At 34.9% G+C, this 20,895-nt stretch overlaps 1 protein-coding gene across 1 annotated transcript; it reads left to right on the top strand.

The window, feature by feature from the left end:
• The first annotated feature begins 6,684 nt into the window (after window positions 1-6,684).
• On the top strand, window positions 6,685-9,298 carry LOC138902993 (uncharacterized). The gene is made up of 6 exons (XM_070190902.1): window positions 6,685-6,762; window positions 7,139-7,365; window positions 7,524-7,940; window positions 8,037-8,074; window positions 8,179-8,742; window positions 9,039-9,298. The coding sequence occupies exons 1-6, from the start codon at window positions 6,685-6,687 to the stop codon at window positions 9,296-9,298; spliced, it is 1,584 nt and encodes a 527-aa protein (XP_070047003.1).
• The last annotated feature ends 11,597 nt before the right edge of the window (window positions 9,299-20,895 follow it).

Here is a 20,895-nt window from a genome sequence, read left to right as displayed (position 1 = left end):
AAATAATCATTGGAGACTCTACAGTAGTATCCCGAACATAAGCTAGTTAAGCCAAACAACCCTTCTCGGCCATGTGTAGAGCCTTCAGAAAGGAGATAACCTGACTAGATGTACTGACAGACGAACCTTCCACTCCAATCTAGGAAACTTTGGTATCGCCAAGGTAACAGTCTTGGCTTGTTAATAGAGGGTGGCGTGATATGGAGACAACCAATCCATGACCAGAATGACCTCAAAGTCAATCATATCGAGCAACAGAATATCCACTCGGGTCTCATAAGCACAGAAAGTAACAATGCAGAACTGATAGATCCAATCCATAACTACAGAATCGCCCACTAGTGTTGACACAGAAACAGGAGTACCCAAGGACTCACGAGGAACTCCGACGAAATGAGCAAATGGAGATGAAACATATAAATATGTAGACCCTGGATAAAATAGTATCGAAGAATCCCCACCGCAGACAGAAATAATACTTGTGATCATGGCATCTAAGGCTACTGCATTTAGTCTGTCTTGAAAGGCATAAAATCTGGCTGGAGCGCCTCCTGGTTAGCCTCCACCTCTAGGACATCCCCTACCCACCTTCCCTCCGCCTCTAGGAGGCCAAACGGTTGGTGGGGCAGCCGGTATTGTAATCATAGAGTGCTGACCCTGCTGCACTACTTTGTCCCAAAGCCTAGGGCAGAACTTCCGCACATGACTAAGGTCCCCGCACTCGAAACAACCTCTCGGTCCGGTGGACTGCTGACCTAAAGTGTGAGCCTAATGGCCTGAATACACACTGGAATATCCCTGAATAGATGGTGGGCACTAGGAACTCTCTGACATGGCGCTGAAATAAGGTTGCATTGGAGCATCCTAAGGAGGCAGCGGTGCTGGATATGTGGGCCTGCTAGACTGACCCCTCACAAACTAACCCCTTCCCCCAGCCGGGGCACTACTGAACTCTCCAGAATATCGAAATCATTTATCCCTCATCGCCTACTCTCGGCCCTGCTGACGGACACCCTCAATCCTCTGAGCTATCTCCACAACTAGCTCGTAAAAAGTCCTCATCTCCACCTCTTGAGCCATAGTGGCCTGGATACCAGAGTGCAAACTGGCAACAAACCTCTACGCTCTCTCTGCATTGGTAGGAAGTATCATAAATGCATGGCGAGACAACTTAGCGAATCTCGCCTCATAGTCGGTCACCGACATCTAGCCCTGCTGAAGTTGCTCGAACTGAAACCGCAACTCTTCCCTCTAAAAGGGTGGAATATATCTGTCCAAGAAGAGGAGTGTGAACTGATCCCAAGTCATTGGAGGAGAACCTGCTGGTATGCCAAGAAGATAGGACTGCCACCATCTACGAGCCCTTCCCTTCAGCTGAAAGGTGGTAAACACCACCTCGTGGGACTCCAATATCCTCATGTTGTGTAGTCTGTCCCTGCACGAATTAATAAAATCCTAGGGGTCCTCATGTCTCTCACCCCCAAAGACAAGAGGATGAAGCCTGGTCCATCTGTCCAATAGCTTCTACGGATCACCGAACGCAGCTGGTCTGCGCTCAGGTATAGCTACCGCTACTGGCTGGGCTCCACCCAAAGGTAGTGCACCGGGGGTCTAATATATGATAGCAGCATGCCCAGGAGCCTAAGCGGTAGGGTTATTTGCTCCCCCTCCCACCTGAGATGTGGTTGGGTCCAGTGGAAAAAAACTAGCCTGAGTCATAGAATCCATAAACCGCATCATACAGCCCATGACCTCCTAGAATCCCGGTGCAGCCAAGAAATCCACTGGGGCTGGCTCTACTGCAGGCACCTCTCCCTGCTCTTCAATAATGGGATCCTTTACAGGATCCACTGGTGGCATAACTGGAAAAAGTATAGGATGTCCTCCTCCTCGAGCTGGAGCCCTCCTTCGACCTCTGCCTCGGCCTCTAGCGATATGGGGAGTAGCTCCTCCATGATCGGGTACATCCGACGTGCGTGTTCTCACCATCTGTGATAGAATAAAAGAAAGATATTTAGCACAACATCAACTGCACGATAGAAGATGAAGAAAGAGTAGTTTCCTAACACCCTATAGCCACTCGAAGATAAGTACGAACGTCTCCATACCGATCCGTAAGACTCTATTAAGCCTGATCATAACTTGTGAGACCTACATGAACCTAGAGCTCTGATATCATGTTGTCACGATCCAATTTCTCCTATAGGTCGTGATGGCACCCAACGTCGCCGCTAGGCAAGACAACAGTGAACTATAATACTCCAAAAACTCCAAAAATCATAAAGTTTACTAGATTGTGTGATAAGACCTGGTGTTACAAGTGTATGAGCACTAGTAGAATATACAAAACTCTAACTATTATCTGAAATAAAATAGACAGAAAATAAGTACAAAGAAAGGCTCTAGGTGCTGCAGAACGGCTCAGGAAGAAGCTCACCACTAGACCTCAGGGTATCGGGGATACACGTCGGTGTGACCGCCAGATGCACCTGCCTTAGATATTGCACAGTTAGTGCAGAAGTGTAGCGTGAGTACATAAACAACATGTACCCAGTAAGTATCAAGTCTAACCTCGAAGAAGTAGTGACGAGGGATCAACATTGACACTTACTATAAGCTAATAGTAAGGAAATACAGAAGTTCTAAATAAGCATGGGTTATGTAAATAATAATAATAATAATAATAATAATAATAATAATAATAATAATAATAATAATAATAATAATAATAATAATAATAATAATAATAATAATAATAATAATAATAATAATAATAATAATAATAATAATAATAATAATAATAATAATAATAATAATAATAATAATAATAATAATAATAATAATAATAATAATAATAATAATAATAATAATAATAATAATAATAATAATAATAATAATAATAATAATAATAATAATAATAATAATAATAATAATAATAATAATAATAATAATAATAATAATAATAATAATAATAATAATAATAATAATAATAATAATAATAATAATAATAATAATAATAATAATAATAATAATAATAATAATAATAATAATAATAAAATAATAATAATAATAATAATAATAATAATAATAATAATAATAATAATAATAATAATAATAATAATAATAATAATAATAATAATAATAATAATAATAATAATAATAATAATAATAATAATAATAATAATAATAATAATAATAATAATAATAATAATAATAATAATAATAATAATAATAATAATAATAATAATAATAATAATAACAACAACAACAACAACAATAACTCAATAACCAGTAGGAAGTAAATAATTCTTTCACACATGGTAAGTCCCAAATAGATTACTGTCTCATATAATTTTAGCCTCTCAAGCCATGAAAAGATATCAAATATATAATTAAACTCCGAGCGTTATCATGCAAGATTATGTCGATGTCATACGACCTGATCCAGAATAATGTGTACACTGCCAAGGATCGATCTGCACAAACCATAGATGCATCTATCTACTATCGATGCGTTCGGCCCGCTCCACAAGAATAGAGGATACTTTACGAACATCTGATTTAAAAGTTATTACAAGGCTAATATGCAAAGGAGCACAATTTCTATTAACGGTCAAGTAACCCTCCAAAACTCAAGTAAATGCAGTTCGTTCTTTTACAATTCCTTTATCAAGTTTCAATATAATTTAGGCACTTTAATTAGCAAGTAGAGTGCAAGCATTACAAGTATTTCAGGATTTGGGTCCTAAACTACCCGTACATAAGCATAATTAATATCTACACACGGACTCTCGTCACCTCGTGCGTAGGTAGCCCCCACAATTAGAAGCAAATATTAATTTAAATCACCTATGGGGTAAATTCCCTCTTACACGGTTAGGCAAGAGACTTACCTTGTCTCAAAGCTCGCTTTACAACTTCAAATTCACCCTAAAGCCTCAACTCGGTGCCGAACAATCCAAAACTAGTCAAATATTGTATAAATTAATCAATATATGCTCAAACGTTAATGATTTAGTTATTAGAGTAATTACCCAACCAAAATTGGAAGATTCCTAAAATTTACCCTAGGGCCCACGTACCCGAATTCCGAAAATATTTGAAGATAATTATTACCCATAACCTCACGAACTAAAATATATAATTTTCACCTAATTCCATAACCATTTACGTGGTTAAATCCCATTTTTATCAAAACCTAGGATTTTCATCTAAACCCATAATTTTTACAAATTTATATGTTAAAATCTACCCATAATCTATGTATTTAACTCACATTGGATAGAAATTACTTACCTCCAAATTGCTAGGTGAAAATCCCTCTCAAGAAGCTCCAAAATTGCCCAAAAAGTGAGAGAAATAGGTTAGAAATGGCTTAAGTCCCGTAATAAATTAAGCCTTCTGCCACTATGACTTCCGTATTTGCGCTCATAAGGCCGCATCTACGGCATCGCTTCTGTGGAACAAGGTCCGCTTCTGTAGAAATGCCCAGGCTATCTGGCTTCACTTCTGCGAACGGGATCCCGCTTCTGCGGATGGTGAAGCGCATCTGCAGCCCCACCCTCGCACCTGCGGGCTACTTATCGCAGAAGCGAGGCCGCTTCTACGCATGCTTCTCTGCTTTTGCGAACCACTGGCCAATTTCCCCAAGCCGCTTCTGTGGCCAAGACCTGGCATCTACGGGCTAGCACCTGCGGGCATACCAGAACTAGTGCACCAGCAGCCCTTTTGAGCTTTAAATCGATCCGTGCATCGTCCGGATTGCACCCGAGGCCCCCGAGGCCTCGTCCAAACATACCAACAACTTTGTAAACATAAAACAAACTTGCTCGCACCCTCAGAATATAGGAAACAACATTAAAACTAAGAATTGCAACCCAAAACCAATAGGATCAACTTTAGAGCTTCAAACTCTTCCAACTTACTCCGAACGCGTTGATTCATACTTAAACTACTCGGAAGGGCACCAAATTTTACGTGCAAGTCTTAAATCACCATGCAGAAGTATTTCCAAGCTCGGTATGACAAACGGACCTCGATAACACCAAAACTTACTCCAAACCAAATTCAAAGAACTTTTAAACCTTCAATAAGCCAACTTTCAACATTAAGCGTTGAAATGCTCCCGGGTCATCCAAAACACAATCCGAATATACGCTCAAGTCAAAAATCGACATACGAACCTATTGGAACCATCAAATCCCGATTCCAAGGCCGTTTAATCAAAATATTGATCAAAGTCAAACTTAGCCCTTTAAAGCCAAACTAAGGAACCAAGTGTTCCAATTTCGATCCGAACCCTTCCAAATCCCGAACTAACCATCCCCGCAGATCATAAAATAGTAAAGTGCATACTGAGAGTCTTATTTAGGGGGACGGAGATCTAGAAAGCAAAACGACCGGTTGGGTCGTTACACTACTGAAAAACTTAAATTGGCCGAATAGCTTATGTAATAGCACACATATGGTATATAGAAGTTTTGACAATAATGCCACACATGCAAAAGTTATGATATTGGTCAATGTACTTTTATATATATTCTTATTCCTGAATTCAACTTTCGTCTTTCGAAACCAAGGAATATCCTTTTAAATTTGTGTGAAAATAATTTTTAGTATGTTTATGTTTTAAAATTTAATAAATAAAGCACAAGGAAAAATATCTTAAATATTGGACTATATTTACCGCAATATATTTTCTTGCACGAACAACTGTATGTTGCACTTTCAAGAGGGATATCAAGATCGACAACAAGAGTTCTAGTTAAGGCAGAGCAGCCAAAGCATTAGGAGGAAACATACACAAAAGAATATTGTCCACAAAGAAGTGTTGTTTAAGATACCATCACATTAACTAGTTTTAAACTATAATACATAATTATCTAACTAACATGATAAAATTGATTATTTGTGTAAGTTTTGATGATGTCATTTTATTTTAAATTTATGTATTATGCTAATGTAATAATATTTTTCGGCATTTAGATGATTGTTATATTATTTTACATAATTTTTCTCTTATTAATTAAATTTTATTATTCCTTTATATAAATAATTATTTAAATCATTACATGTCATTATTAATGTGCAACACACGTTCATAGATACTAGTATATATATATATATATATATATATATGTGTGTGTGTGTGTGTGTGTGTGTGTGTGTGTGTGTGTGTGTGTGTGTGTGTGTGTGTGTGCAGGGATATTCTAAATGGTCTAAGATAAATTGAGTAAAATTGTATGGGCTTAGCCCAAAATAGGGAGCAATATTATGGAGAAAAGTTCATTTGTAGCCACTAGGGCCAAACTTATATCACCTAATAGCCACAAAATAACCCTTTACAAGTCATAGCCTAAAAACAATAATAAAGGCTAGCAACTGAAAAAGCTGAAACCATACGCTCAACGCAAACTAAAAGGAAAGCACTCCTAATCGATTTTGTTACGTAAATTCATGCATTCAGTATGGGATCTTCAATATCCAAACACTATAAAAGTCTCCCAATTATTCGCATTGTCAAAAAGATTCTAGGGTTTCTGAAGATTAAACCCAGAGAAGAGCTCCAAAAAATTCACGGTGAAATTCAAAGTTTTTGCACAATTGCGGCCTACAATCAGCTTAATAGAGTTAAGATTTTGTTCTTAAATTATGAAATTGATACAAAATCGACAAACTTAACTAATGTCTATGGAGATTGTGAATGTTGGAACTACTGTTCCAATTTTGATTTCGATTGTACTTCAACACAATGGTGAATGGGTAAGTGAAAGTAAATTTATTAATTTTCTTATTAATGGCGTGCTGATCAATTCGGGATGTAGTTATGAATATTTTATTGATGAGATATACAAGCAATTGGATATAGATTCAATTACAAGTGCGATGGAGATAAATTATACAGTGAAGGACGGCTATATAGCAATTCCAATATATAATTATATGAGTGTGCGCTTGTATATAGAGATGAAAAAGAAAAACCTGGATATCACTGAATATCCATTATGCATAACGTTGAAAACTCTATATTCAAGTGTTGAATGCTCATATTCAAGTTTATACTTGGGTATGCTCATATTCAAGTTTATACTTGGGTGGCAACTTACTCGCAACAACTTCAGCTGGTTTACAATGTCAGAACGTAGAAGAAGTACATGAAACTAATATTGTTGAGATGATGGATAATCATGGAAAAGAAGACAAAATTAAAATAATGAAGGAAAATTGTATAATAGACAATCCACAACATGAAGAAATTACAGAAGGTCAGTTATATTGGGTCAAAGATACAATCATTAGTGTAATGAAGCACTATGCAATACGAAAAAAATGTCAATTTATAGTGGATAGATCATCTACAACAAGGTATAATTTCTACGTATGAGATTGAACTTCTCTGTAATTTTGTGTATACTGCTTGTATTATTGTATAATGAGATTGCATATGTATATTGCTTGTTTATTAGAGACACAAGTGTAAAAATCTGAAGAAGTGCATTATCATAACACTATATTTTAAATAGGTATTGTCTTACATGCGTGGATGAAAGTTGCAAATGGAGTCTTAAATCTTCAAGTCTACACAAATCAAATGTCTTCAAGGTTAGACGGTTCAATGATGTTCACACTTGCCCAGAGATGAGTAGACTATTTTCACAACGTCATGCTACTTTGTCAGCCATTGCAAAAATGATTTGCAACAAATATGCCAATCCAAAAACAATATACACTCCAGCAGACATCATGAGCGACATGAAACAACAGTATGGGATTAATATGAGTTACATAAAAGCTTATAGAACAAAGGAAAAGGCTCTTGAACTGCTAAGAGGGATACCACGTGAATCTTATAGTAAACTGCCGGGTCACTTGTATATGATAAATATGACAAATCCTGGTTCTGTCATAATGTTACATAAATCAGAGGACGAGCGCTTCATGTATGTTTTTGTCGCACTAAATGCAACAATCATATGATGGAAATACTGCTACCCTATTGTAGTGGTTGATGGAACATTCCTTAAATCATCATATAGGGGAACAATGTTAACAGCTAGCGCACAAGATGCGACAGGTGAATATGTCGCCGACTCTTATAATAATTATATATGATATAGATAGTTCTTATCTATGTATAATAAAAATAACATGTGGATGCTTTCTTATTTGCTTAACCAGGTAAAATTTTTCCACTAGCATATGCTGTTGTCGATTCTGAAAATGATGCTTCCTCAGAATGGTTTTTTGAAATGTTTACACAGGCTTTTGGGGAAAGGGAAAGGATGTGCATTATATCCAATCGTCATGCAAGCATATTGAGGGGTGCTATAATTGTGTATCCAGAGGTATCTCACTATATATGCATCTTTCATCTTTGGAATAACATAAAGAAGCAGTTCAAGAAGAACCATGACTGGCTGAGAGAAGTATTTTTTGCAATGGCCAGAGCATACAAAATTAAAAATTTTAATCGCCTCATGCAAGATATGGACAGCATTGATAAGAGGGTAAGGGGTTACCCGTTCCAAGTTGATTATGAAAAGTGGTCCATAGCGCATTCCACTGTTAATAGATCCATGGTGATGACTTCAAATATTGCCGAGTCACTCAATGCAAGAAACAGAGAGGCAAGAGAGCTACCAATCATGAGTTTGCTAGATTACATGATGAATTTGGTTATGGAATGGAATAATACAAATATAATGACAGCAATGAGTACATTTACTAGCCTAGGAAACAAATGTAATGAAGTACTGAAAGAAAATAGCTATTTGTCACAGAAGATGACGGTAAATATTCTTTTATCATGTCTTACTTCATACACCTGAATAACATACTTTGACAAAAATGCATTAATACTTGTCATATCCCTATTTTACTAATGATATCTATTTAAATTTAGGTGAGGTCTTCAACCGATTATGTATCTATAATAATGGATGTTGAAAAAAGGTAGAACGTAGTCTGCTTGCAAAAAAAAGAATGCTCGTGTAAACGATTTCAAGTGGATGAGATTACTTGTCCATATGCTATGGCAGTATTGGACTACACACACATAGTTGCACCCAAATATTGTTCTGCCTATTACACCAACGAATACTTCAAGAAGACATATGAAGTTCCAGTTAATCCACTTCCAGATGAAACTACATGGGACCTTCCAATAGAGGTGTTAGATAATTTGGTCCTACCACCGATAGTAAAGGGCAAATCAGGAAGACCGACGAAGTCGCGACGCAAGGGACTTTATGAATATCTGTATACTGAAACAGTTACCTGTGGACTGTGTGAAAAATAAGGACACAACAGAAGAACATGCAGGAATGCTCAAGACAACTAGTAGATGTTCATCAATGATTTAGTAGTTTGTAACATTTTTCCTTGTGAATGTTACAATTAGAATAATGAAAAAATAATGAGATTTGAAATCAGATTCTCTCTGATGTATGAATAAAGATGCTACTTTTTTGTCGTAATGAAAGTATTGGTAGAAGTTTCATTCCAAATACTATTATGGATGTCACTATATAAAAAATTATACAAAATAGATAACAATATACAAAATATATACAAAAAAGAATATCACTTTATAAAAAATATACAAAATAGACTGTAACTATATAATTTATATATAATATTTTATTCCTATACAAAAAATAAAAAAATAAAATGTCGCTATACAAAACATATACAAAATAGATGTCGCTATACAAAAATTATATAAAAAAAACTGTCACTATACAAAAAATATACAAAATAGAACTTGTATATTTATACAAAAAATAATATACAAAATAGACTGTAACTATACAATTTATATATAATATTTTATTCCTATACAAAAAAATAAAAAAATAAACTGTCGCTATATAAAACATATACAAAATAGATGTCGCTATACAAAAAATGTTGTCACTATACAAAAAATATATAAAATAAAACTTGTATATTTATACAAAAAAAATAAAATCGTCATTACTGTATATATAATTTACATACAATAGACTGTGACTATACAAAAAATATACAAAATAGATATTACTATACAAAAAATATACAAAAATAGATGTCACTATACAAATAATATACAAAAATAGATGTCACTATACAAAATATATACAAAAGGACTGTTACTATACAAAATTATACAAAATAGACTGTCGCAACACAGTTTATATACAGTTTAGCTGCCCCCAAACTTCATTCATAAAACTTCCTATAACAATTTAGCAACACCAGCTAAATTTGAAAAACCTGTCGAAACAAATTATCTGTATAAATTTCAAAACTAAAACTGTAGAAAAGTCTAAACTACACAAAATCTGAAACTTACATAATTTCACTATTAACTGAAAACAAACAAGTCGCAATTAAAAGTAATATTCAACATTAGCATTTCAAACCTATTGTTCAAAAATATCCCAAACAAAAAGTATAAAACGTGATATAAGTATGCAACTGTATCCAATCATAAGACAATATCATAACCAAACTACTTCATCTTAAAACTACATGTGAATTTTCTACTAAACTATCCCAAACTACTTTTTCTTGCCCTTTTTCTTGAAATCCTTCAAAGTCTCGTCATCACCAACGGTACACGTCTTGCCCTTTTTCTTGTTATCTTTCAAAGCCTTGTCATCAACAACGGAATGCGACTTGACCTTTTTCTTGTTATCCTTCAAATCCTTGTCATCAACAACGGAATGCGACTTGCCCTTTTTCTTGTTATCCTTTTTGGCCAGATCCTTCAATCTACCAGTAGACTCGTCATCACTAAGTGTGTGTGCTCTTTGTTTCTTCACTCCATAATCCCATAGCAATATACCATATCAGTTACGTATCCCATCAATATCAATAGCTTCAGGAATACTTCTACCTTGAAGGATATACTCAGCAAATGCAGCAACATAAGCACCACAGTCACTACATACAAGGTCGCACATAAACAAATAAGTTAGTATAATATCCAAATAGGAATTCATGTATAAAAAATGAATAATAATCAGAAATATTCAATAATAATTTACGTGTTATCTTGCGTTGGCAACCCATCAATGACATGAATATCAAAAGGATCAATGGTGGGGATTCCCATAGGATTCTCCTTTGTGTCTCAAAAACTAATACGATGAAGGAAATATGGGAGCAACACTGAGTATGGCTCAATTGATCTCCGAACTGCACTATTCTGCCACGCGCCACTCATGGAATCGTATATATAAATGCGCAGATCTTTGAATGACAGTCTCGCCAATATCCAGTGCCACTTATCAGACAGATTTATAAGGAAAAGGACTTCATCGACAGTATACCAAGGAACATTACATCTTAAAAAATACACAAGTATATACTCAGCAATTGGATATGTTTCAGTAATCAAATTCATGTCTCTCTTTTTCTCCAAAAACTTCTTGTACAAATTCGAAACCAAGCAATTAAACCAACAGTCCGTAGTTGTGAATCTTACTGGAACATCAACACCGTACTTCCCTTTCTTTCTCAATTAGTAAAAAATAACATCAATATGCTGAAATATGAAGAATAAACACACATTGTCAGAATATTACAGTATGAGAAAACTAAAATATATATTTTATGTATAAACTGATTATACATTTTACAGAAGATACTGCAAATATACATAAAAAGATACTCTTCCAAGTTGAGACTATATTTTCTATTGCCATTATTGTTCTAGTCCTTTTCTCTGCCTACTATCCAAGGGTTACCGAGTCTCATTTCTCATTTTATTACAGATATAATCTATATGTAATTACAACATGGATAAAAGAAAAAAAAATGGTATTTATGCTAACAAATTAACATCAATATGCTGAAAATATGAAGAACCATTATAACGTTGACTTACTGAATCACACAAGGATAGGCCGGGATATGCAAATGTGAAGAACTATTTTTTTTCTCCAATATCATCAACTCTAAATTCAAAGATTTTATTTAGCTTATTGCTAATCTCTGTATAAACACCATCCCTGATGAATCGGGATAAAAAGATATGGTTCATAACACGAAACACGAAAAATAAACAAGAAAAAGAAAAAACTGCAACATAAAACTTACGGTGCATTAGTCCTTAAGCCTCTATTGATGAAAGTGTTCCACTTACACAATATTCTGAAATCAATAGGATTGTCAACATTTCCTTGAAAAGGATACTTTATAGTGAAGATGGACTTATTTGTCAAGATGGGCTTCTTTGACTTAGTTGGCTTATCTTGAGCAACTTGGATGGTGCCACCAGAGTCAAATTTGTTCATGAATGGTGACTTCATGACTCCTGCTGATGTTCTTTCTCTAGGGATCATTTCAGGTGTGTCATGATCAACAACAACTATACGATCTTCCTGCATAGTAGCAATATTTGTATCCACTCCTAAACAATCACCATATACAATATTTTGATTGAAATACTTTTGGGTGATTGCAGTTATTTGAACCTCAATATCACTAGTCTAACCATTGTCCTCACCAACTTTCTCACAACTATTTTTACCAACAACTTGTACAGAATCCTCCACCAACAACTTGTCACAAAACTTATGGGTAATTGCAGTGATTTTAGGCTCGGCTTCCTCAATCAAGGCTTCGTCATCACCAACTCCTTCACTACTTTTACCAGCTTCTATAGAATCCTTCACCACACCCTCCATAACAACAACAGTTTTCTCTAGACTTACCTCAGTGTTAACATTTTTCTTTACAACTTCCTCACTGCCAATATTTCTCTCCATAACTTCCTCACTACCAAAATTATTCTCTGCAACTTCCTTATCGTCAAAATAATCTTTATGAATATCACCAGTATCATAATGGCCATGACTATCATAATGGTCGTCCTCTTTTCTATTACCCTGTTCAGAAAAAATTATACAAAAGGTTGTAAAAATTATAGTAACGGGTAAAAATAATAAATAAGCATAGTCATGAGAATACCTTTGAAGTATCGTGTTCACCTAGAGCTTTAAAAACCTTTTCAAATGAGGCAATCATTAACTGCTCCAAAGATGAAACCTTGTCATTTACCTATAAAAGAAAAAGTGAAACTGAATATCAATTAAGTTGTCAGAACTGCTCAAAGCCAAAATAGAACTGTACAGTGTTGATTTCACTTCTCAGAAATTTCAGCTCATTCTCGCTTGAACTCAAGTTACTGGGCTGTGGATCCATATTCTCATTGTTGATAGGTTGTGATTTCAGTTTATTTTTGGGGTGCTTCTTAACATTTTTTTTAGGTTGAGTGTTGAAATCATCAACATCATCTCATGGATTAACTTCAGCATTTTGATCTTCATACACGGGGACAAAATCATGCAATTCAAGCCTTGTTTGTTCAACATTTGTTGGGGCAATATTACCAAACACCAACTACAAATAAAAAAAAACTTAGCAATCATGAAATTTTTAATAAATAAAAGACAACCAATATATTACTTGTAGAAACTACACATCATACAGTTAATTGATATTATGTATTAAAAATATATAGTTTATGTATCAGAAATGCATAATTTATTTATCAAAAGTAGATTCATATGTATTGCTACAAAATGTTGTAAACTAAACAAAAATAATTTTTTACCTGCTCTTGACTTAAAAGAAAAAATTCTTTCCTCAACCTCTCGAAGGTCACCTTCTTCTTTACAGTCCAGTTTAGTATGCGTGGCATAAGATCTCTAATCCGGTAAGTGAGATTTTTATGAGTATAGGGGAAACATTCATAAAACCAACACTGGAATGCCAAAGGCAAACCACCATATCGGTACATCTCTCTCTTGCTATAAACCTTATCCTTCATTAACTCCAACGTAGCATTAAAAATCACTTTTCCCCAAGGGAAAGTCTCACAATCACCAAATTCAACCAACAGAAAATTATTCTTTGTTATCAAATCATCATTCGTAATAGAAAATAGGAAACTGTGAATGAAATACAATACTACAATCTTTAATGCGTCCTTATCAGATTTTCACATCTTTTTTAAGAAACATTCACTTAACAATTTCTTAGACACTTTCGACATGCTTGGAAAGTACAATTCCATCAATCGACTCGACTTGACAGATTCATAATCCTTATTAGGATCACCATTACACTTTAAACTTGTGATAATACAAAATTTTGCAAGCCCAAAGCGCAACTTGGTGCTATTCACTTTAATCCATAACTCATCATCTTTAGGTGACACCACTTCCCTAAGCAATAGTGAATGGATAAGTTGGTTCTGTATAAAAAATTCGGGCAAGTCCACAAAATAACCAAAACATGTTCTTCTAAACATCTCAAAATGCTGATCATCCAAAGTATCTTTCAAATGTTTCACTATACTGCAGTTTGCATGCACACTGATACGAGTACTATAATGATCACCCAAAGGAACATAGTAATCCCAAAGCTGCAGACAACACAAAAATATAAATATATATAAGCTTCATAACAATCACAAATACGCACTTTAAACATTACTTTTACACTATGTGGATAGATGATACACTTTATATACAATTGCACATTACTTATTGACTTGATACAAATTATATGCAATATGAAAAAGAATGATACATTTTATATTCAAATCTGGAACATAACTATTATATTGGATAAATTTTCTACATACTAAAATAAACTAATCGCACACAAGTCAGAGTTATATCATTAGAAAATATCTTCAAATCATATGAGCTAGAACATTTTTGATCAACATGAACTTTTCTCTTTTTTGATGGAATGTCATCCCCATCCGTTTTAGCCTTCTTTTTAGAACCTTTACCCTTATCCTTCACAACATCCTTTCCCACCATTTTGATCTTTCTTTTTGAACTTGTGCCTTTTTCAACAACAACTCACTGAGCAGTTTGTGACCTCGTCACTCTATCGCTGGGAGTCCCGCTATGTGAACGAGTCCTTCTATCAACAGGGATATTTTGTATTCCTTCAATAGGGGTATTTTGCATTGCTTCAACAGATTGAGGGGTTGCATACCCCAAATCGCACCCAAATTCTGGTAAATCTTCAAAATCGCCATCATCATTCCTAATATAACTAGGGTTATATTTCACTAATTTACCAGCTAATTTCATAGAATGTGGAGATGCCCTCAACTTCTTATTTTTCTTCAAAGACTTCTTTTCCTCCATTATAGAGTCGACTATGAACAAAAATCGGAAAACCTACTAAAATTTTGACTTACATTGAGAGCAAGAGTAAATATGGAGAAGTTGTGTTTGAGAAGAAATGGTGTTTGAGAGGCGGGTCAGTGCATTGAAAGCCGAGTGTAATAGGAAAATGAGTTAAGAGATATTTGCAATTTTCAAACAGAAATTTTGCTGCATTTTGATCTCTAGCTTTGTTTTGAAAAGAAACAAATGATTGAAAATGGAGAGAAGCCAATTCAATTCGTGTTTGAAGACCAACCATTCAAACAAAACGCCAATATAGATTTCTACGTCGTTATTAGATTTCTCTTGCTTTAAACTTTGTTCTTTATAGAAAACAAAGTTGAAGCAGCTTTCTAGGCACAAGCTTAGGAAGCCACGGCTGCCATGCCACAACTTAATCTCTTGCATGTTTGTACAAACAATCGCTGTTATGATTCAGACAAAATACAAACTATACTCAAATTAATATATTGATGAATTTTATAGTGTATTATTTTCAAGAAAATAGATGCATTGGAGAACGTTAGAAGCAGAACCGTATAAACTATAAAGTAAGCGAATTTGGGCCCTTTTGGCGTTTTTCTTTATCGTTTTATCATTCAAACACTTAAATTATTATATACTCCTTTGGTTAAGGTTGTTATCAATTAGATCATCAGGCTTTGCGACGCCCACTTATCCCTCGAGTTTATTTTTGTTATAAATAATATTTTGAGAAAATGACCTTCTATAGCCCCACAAAATTTTAATAGCCAATGTTTTTTCTTATTGACCCGAAATGTCCCTCCGGCCCAAACATATTACATCTAATATCCCGAAATGTCTATTTTGTATAGTGACGGAATATGTTATATATGTTTGGTATAGTGATAGTATATTTCGTATATGTTTTGTATAGTGACAGTCTATTTTGTATATTTTGTATAGTGACAGTATGTTTAGTATTTTTTGTATAGTGACAGTCTATTGTATATAAATTGTATAGTGACAGTCTATTTAGTATATATTTCAACATTATGCATAGTTATCTCAGAAAAAATAATCATAAAACTTCTTTAATTCAAAAAGATAATTCCAATTAGAACAAATTAATTCAAATTTATCATTAAGGAGAACTCTAGCTATATAGCAATTACTTTACCTCTAACATAGTCACGAGATGGCAACTCGAGCATCCCTTCACACCAATGTCATGGGACTAAAAGAAAGAGGGGCGAACTAATTTAGAGATGGCAGCGATGCGATTGCAATACATGTTCATCCTTAACCCAAAAAGACTTCAATACAGCCCGCCCATATTTAGCGAAAATTTCTTTTCTCTTTTTGTGTAACCATATCTTGACTAAAATTAAAATCTATTAAGTGCATGTAATATCAATTATTACAAGGACTATCAAATTTAATCGTTAAGGTCTTTAGGAGAGACAAATGATCTTGAATGTGTCAATGAGAGAGTATATAAATTAAACTGTTTAAACATTAAACTTGATAAGTATATGTTTTATCTATTAAACTAACTTATTTAACCCAACAATTCTAAATTTCTTTTACTATTAATAATATAATAATATATAAATTAAATTAAAAATAAAATAAAATTTGTGTTCAGTCAATACGATATGAGATGAAATGAGGTGGCGCAATAATTTTAAACATGGAAAGTTTGCAAGAACATCGACTTTCTGCATTATTCTTTCAAAAGATATTTTCAAACTCGCCCCACAATACATTATATCCCATACAGCGGCGACGGCAGTGCTGTGGCGATGGATAGTGGAAGTTTTTGTGTGGATGTCTAACAGATGGTAGAAAAGAAAAGGTGGATGAGAAGGGTGTTGCTATCGTATTTTAAGAGTTGCATATACTGATTATTCTAAAACAATTTAGGTTGAAAATTTACAGCGGGCGATGTTTGAGACAATGTTTTTACTGGATATTTTTCGTTTCATGAGTGAAGATGTAGGAGATGGGTGAAAATATGCATGTATGTGGTGAATTAGGTATTGGATTGTGAATTTGAGACTGAATTGAGAAAGTAAAGACTTTATGATGTGTTATGATAATTGTTTGGATGGTGGAGTTGGGCGTAGCAAAGAGGCAGAATGAAAAAGATAAAGTGGGTTAGCGAATGTTTTGTTGTAGCCAATGCAATAAATTTTTGGCTATAACTTGCAATCAAATATAATGGGCTAGCGATTGTCTTAAGTTAGTGTCGAACGGCCAATTATGTCAGAATCTCTAATATTTTTGGGGCGGATGAGCCCCTAACATCAACGTAGTAGGGCTGTTGTTCGTTTACAGACAACGTATAATTAATCTCCTAAGAATATTGAAATTCATAAAAACCACTCCTAGCTTATATATGTTGAGGTTTTATTTTTTAAGATGTAATATTCTTAAAATGAGGGTGAATGGGAAATGGAGGAAAAATGAAATTTTGAGTAAAATTTTAAGTTTCCCCTCTTAACAATGAGACATTGTCCCATATTGGAAGTGGAAGACATTTTTGGTGGGTATATATATAATTGCTCTTCTTGTAGCTCTTAAAGAGTTAAGAAGAAAGCAAGCCTCGCGCCGTCGTCGTCGTCGCTCGCTCGGCTCGGCTTCGGCTACGGCTACGGCTACGGCTTCGGCTTCGGCTTCGGCTTCGGCTTCGGCTTCGGCACCATGAAGGGTGGACGTTTGGTCTTGCACTCCTTCTTGGCTGCTATATATATGAGCAGCAAATGTTGAAAAAAAAAACTCAACATACAATTCGCTCAACAAATTGGCTATACATTGCACTCCTTCCTCTCAGAACTTCCATACGTTTTTCTGAGTATATACTCCTTCGTTCTGCATTATTTTTTAACTTCAAACAAAGCAACTGTAAGTGTGATTTGCTACCGAACTTTGTGTTCGCCGAAACACTGGGGTTTGAAGTACCGCTACACCAGTGTGTTATTCGTTCTATCCTGGGAGGAAATAATCCATTACCTTAGGTACTAGGAGGGGATTAAATTCCTTAAGAAAATACTGTGAATTCAGTGGGCTCGAATTTATTATTATTGTTTCATTACGTTAACTTATATTTTGCAGAATTAATATTTACAAATACAGCAATATTGACCGGGAATAACAATCTTAAGGAATTTAATATTTATTTCTGTACTTGTGTTATTCTTATTATTCTGCAAACTAAAACCTTTGTGGTTTGTGTACTCCCATTTTGGAGAGTTAAGCCTTCGTGGCGTTTTGTTGGATATTAAAATCTACGTGATTTTTACTCCAGTTTGAAAACGTGTATTAAACGTTTGTTTGTGTCATTCTTTTACAGAAAAGATGATGACTGAAAACGAAAACCAAGCTGTTCCGATGGCGACTGCCAACGCAACGACAAGCCGAACACCGGCGTTGGCACCGGCAGAAAAACCCGGAAAATTTTCCGGGATTGATTTCAAACGCTGGCAGCAGAAGATGTTCTTCTACTTAACTACGTTATGTCTACAGAAGTTCATCAAGGAAGATGTTCCTGATCTGCCGGATAAAACTCCAGATAATAAACGCTTTCTCGTGATTGAAGCGTGGAAGCATTCTGATTTTTTATGCAAGAATTATATTCTTAGCGGACTGGATGATAATCTGTATAATGTATACAGTAGCATGGAGACATCCAAAGAATTGTGGAATGCGCTTGAAAAGAAATATAAGACTGAAGATGCCGGGATGAAGAAATTCGTTGCCGCAAAATTTCTGGACTACAAAATGATAGATAGCAAGTCTGTTATTACTCAAGTCCAGGAATTGCAAGTGATTATTCATGATCTACTTGCTGAAGGTCTTGTAATCAACGAAGCATTCCAAGTAGCAGCAATGATTGAGAAGTTGCCTCCGTTGTGGAAGGACTTCAAAAATTATTTGAAACACAAACGAAAGGAAATGTCCCTTGAAGATCTCATTGTTCGGTTGAGAATCGAAGAGGACAATAAAGCTGCTGAAAGGAGAGGCCGTGGAAATTCAACAATAATGGGAGCAAATATTGTTGAAGCTAACAAAAAGAGGAAGAAGGCTTCTGGTCCGAAATACAACCCAAGCAAGAAGCGGTTCAGTGGAAACTGCTACAACTGTGGGAAAACCGGACACAAATCTACGGAGTGTCGTACTCCGAAGAAAGACAAGAAAAGGGGTCAAGCAAACATGATAGTAAACCATGATGATGTTAATAACTTGTGTGCCATGCTCTCTGAATGTAACTTGGTGGGAAATCCTAAACTGTGGTGGTTTGATTCAGGAGCCACTCGCCATGTTTGTGCAGTTAGAGAGGCTTTTGCTACCTATGCTCTTGCTGAACCCGGAGAGACAGTTTATATGGGAAATGCTTCAACAGCAAAAGTTGAAGGATATGGGAAGGTATTTCTAAAAATGACTTCTGGCAAGGTCATGACTTTGAACATTGTCCTTCATGTTCCCGAAATGAGAAAGAATTTAGTCTCTACTGGACTTCTTGTTAAGCACGGTTTTAAGTGCGTTTTTGTATCCAACAAGGTTGTAATTAGTAAGAATGAAATATTTGTGGGAAAAGGTTACCTCACCGAGGGCCTTTTCAACCTAAATGTAATGGTTGTTGAAAATAATAATAATATTTCAGCTTCTTCTTACTTACTTGAGTCAAATGATTTATGGCATGTACGTTTGGGTCATGTCAATTATAAAACCTTGCGGAAAATGATTAACTTGGAAGTACTGCCCAAGTTTGAATGCGAAAAATCAAAATGTCAAATATGTGTGGAATCTAAGTATGTTAAACATCCTTATAAGTCAGTTGAAAGGAATTCAAATCCTTTAGACTTAATTCACACAGATATTTGTGACATGAAGTCAATACCATCTCGCGGTGGAAAGAAGTATTTCATAACTTTTATTGACGATGGTACTCGATATTGCTATGTTTACTTACTGAATAGTAAAGATGAAGCAATAGACGCATTCAGGCAATACAAAAATGAAGTTGAAACGCAACTTAACAAGAAAGTAAAAATGATAAGAAGTGATAGGGGTGGTGAATATGAATCTCCTTTTGAAGAAATATATTTAGAATATGGAATTATTCATCAAACAACAGCCCCTTACACGCCCCAATCTAATGGGATTGCGGAAAGAAAGAATCGCAAATTAAAGGAGATGATGAATGCGTTGTTGATAAGTTCTGGTTTGCCACAGAACTTGTGGGGGGAAGCCATTCTTACGGCTAATCGAATATTAAATCGAGTGCCCCATAGCAAAACACAATCCATTCCTTATGAACAATGGAAAGGAAGGAAGCCCAACTTGAATTATTTTAAAGTGTGGGGGTGTTTGGCAAAAGTGCAAGTTCCTAAACCCAAAAGGGTAAAGATAGGACCAAAAACCGTTGATTGTGTTTTCATAGGATATGCGACAAATAGTAAAGCATATCGATTTCTGGTTCATAAATCAGAAAATCCCGACATTCATAATAATACGGTTATAGAATCAGATAATGCTGAGTTTTTTGAAAATATATATCCGTATAAAAAGGAATGTGAATCGTTTGGTGAAGGATATAAACGACCTCGGGAAGAAACAAAAGAAAGTACATGTAATCAGGAGAATCCAAGACGTAGTAAACGTCAAAGAACGTCTACTTCATTTGGACCAGATTTTGTGACTTTCTTATTGGAGAATGAGCCTCAAACATTTAAAGAAGCTATGACTTCTT

The sequence above is a fragment of the Nicotiana tomentosiformis genome, chromosome 12, assembly GCF_000390325.3.
Source record: "Nicotiana tomentosiformis chromosome 12, ASM39032v3, whole genome shotgun sequence".
Taxonomy (NCBI): Eukaryota; Viridiplantae; Streptophyta; class Magnoliopsida; order Solanales; family Solanaceae; genus Nicotiana; species Nicotiana tomentosiformis.
This window is presented reverse-complemented; position numbering and strand designations above follow the sequence as displayed.

Bases quoted from the DNA above. Each gene is read 5' to 3' on its own strand.
- LOC138902993 (XM_070190902.1), top strand. From the start codon at position 6,685: ATGTCTATGGAGATTGTGAATGTTGGAACTACTGTTCCAATTTTGATT. The intron at 8,075-8,178 runs GTGAATATGTCG...TTGCTTAACCAG, and splicing joins TAGCGCACAAGATGCGACAG to GTAAAATTTTTCCACTAGCA. The intron at 8,743-9,038 runs GTAATGAAGTAC...ATGCTATGGCAG, and splicing joins TACTAGCCTAGGAAACAAAT to TATTGGACTACACACACATA.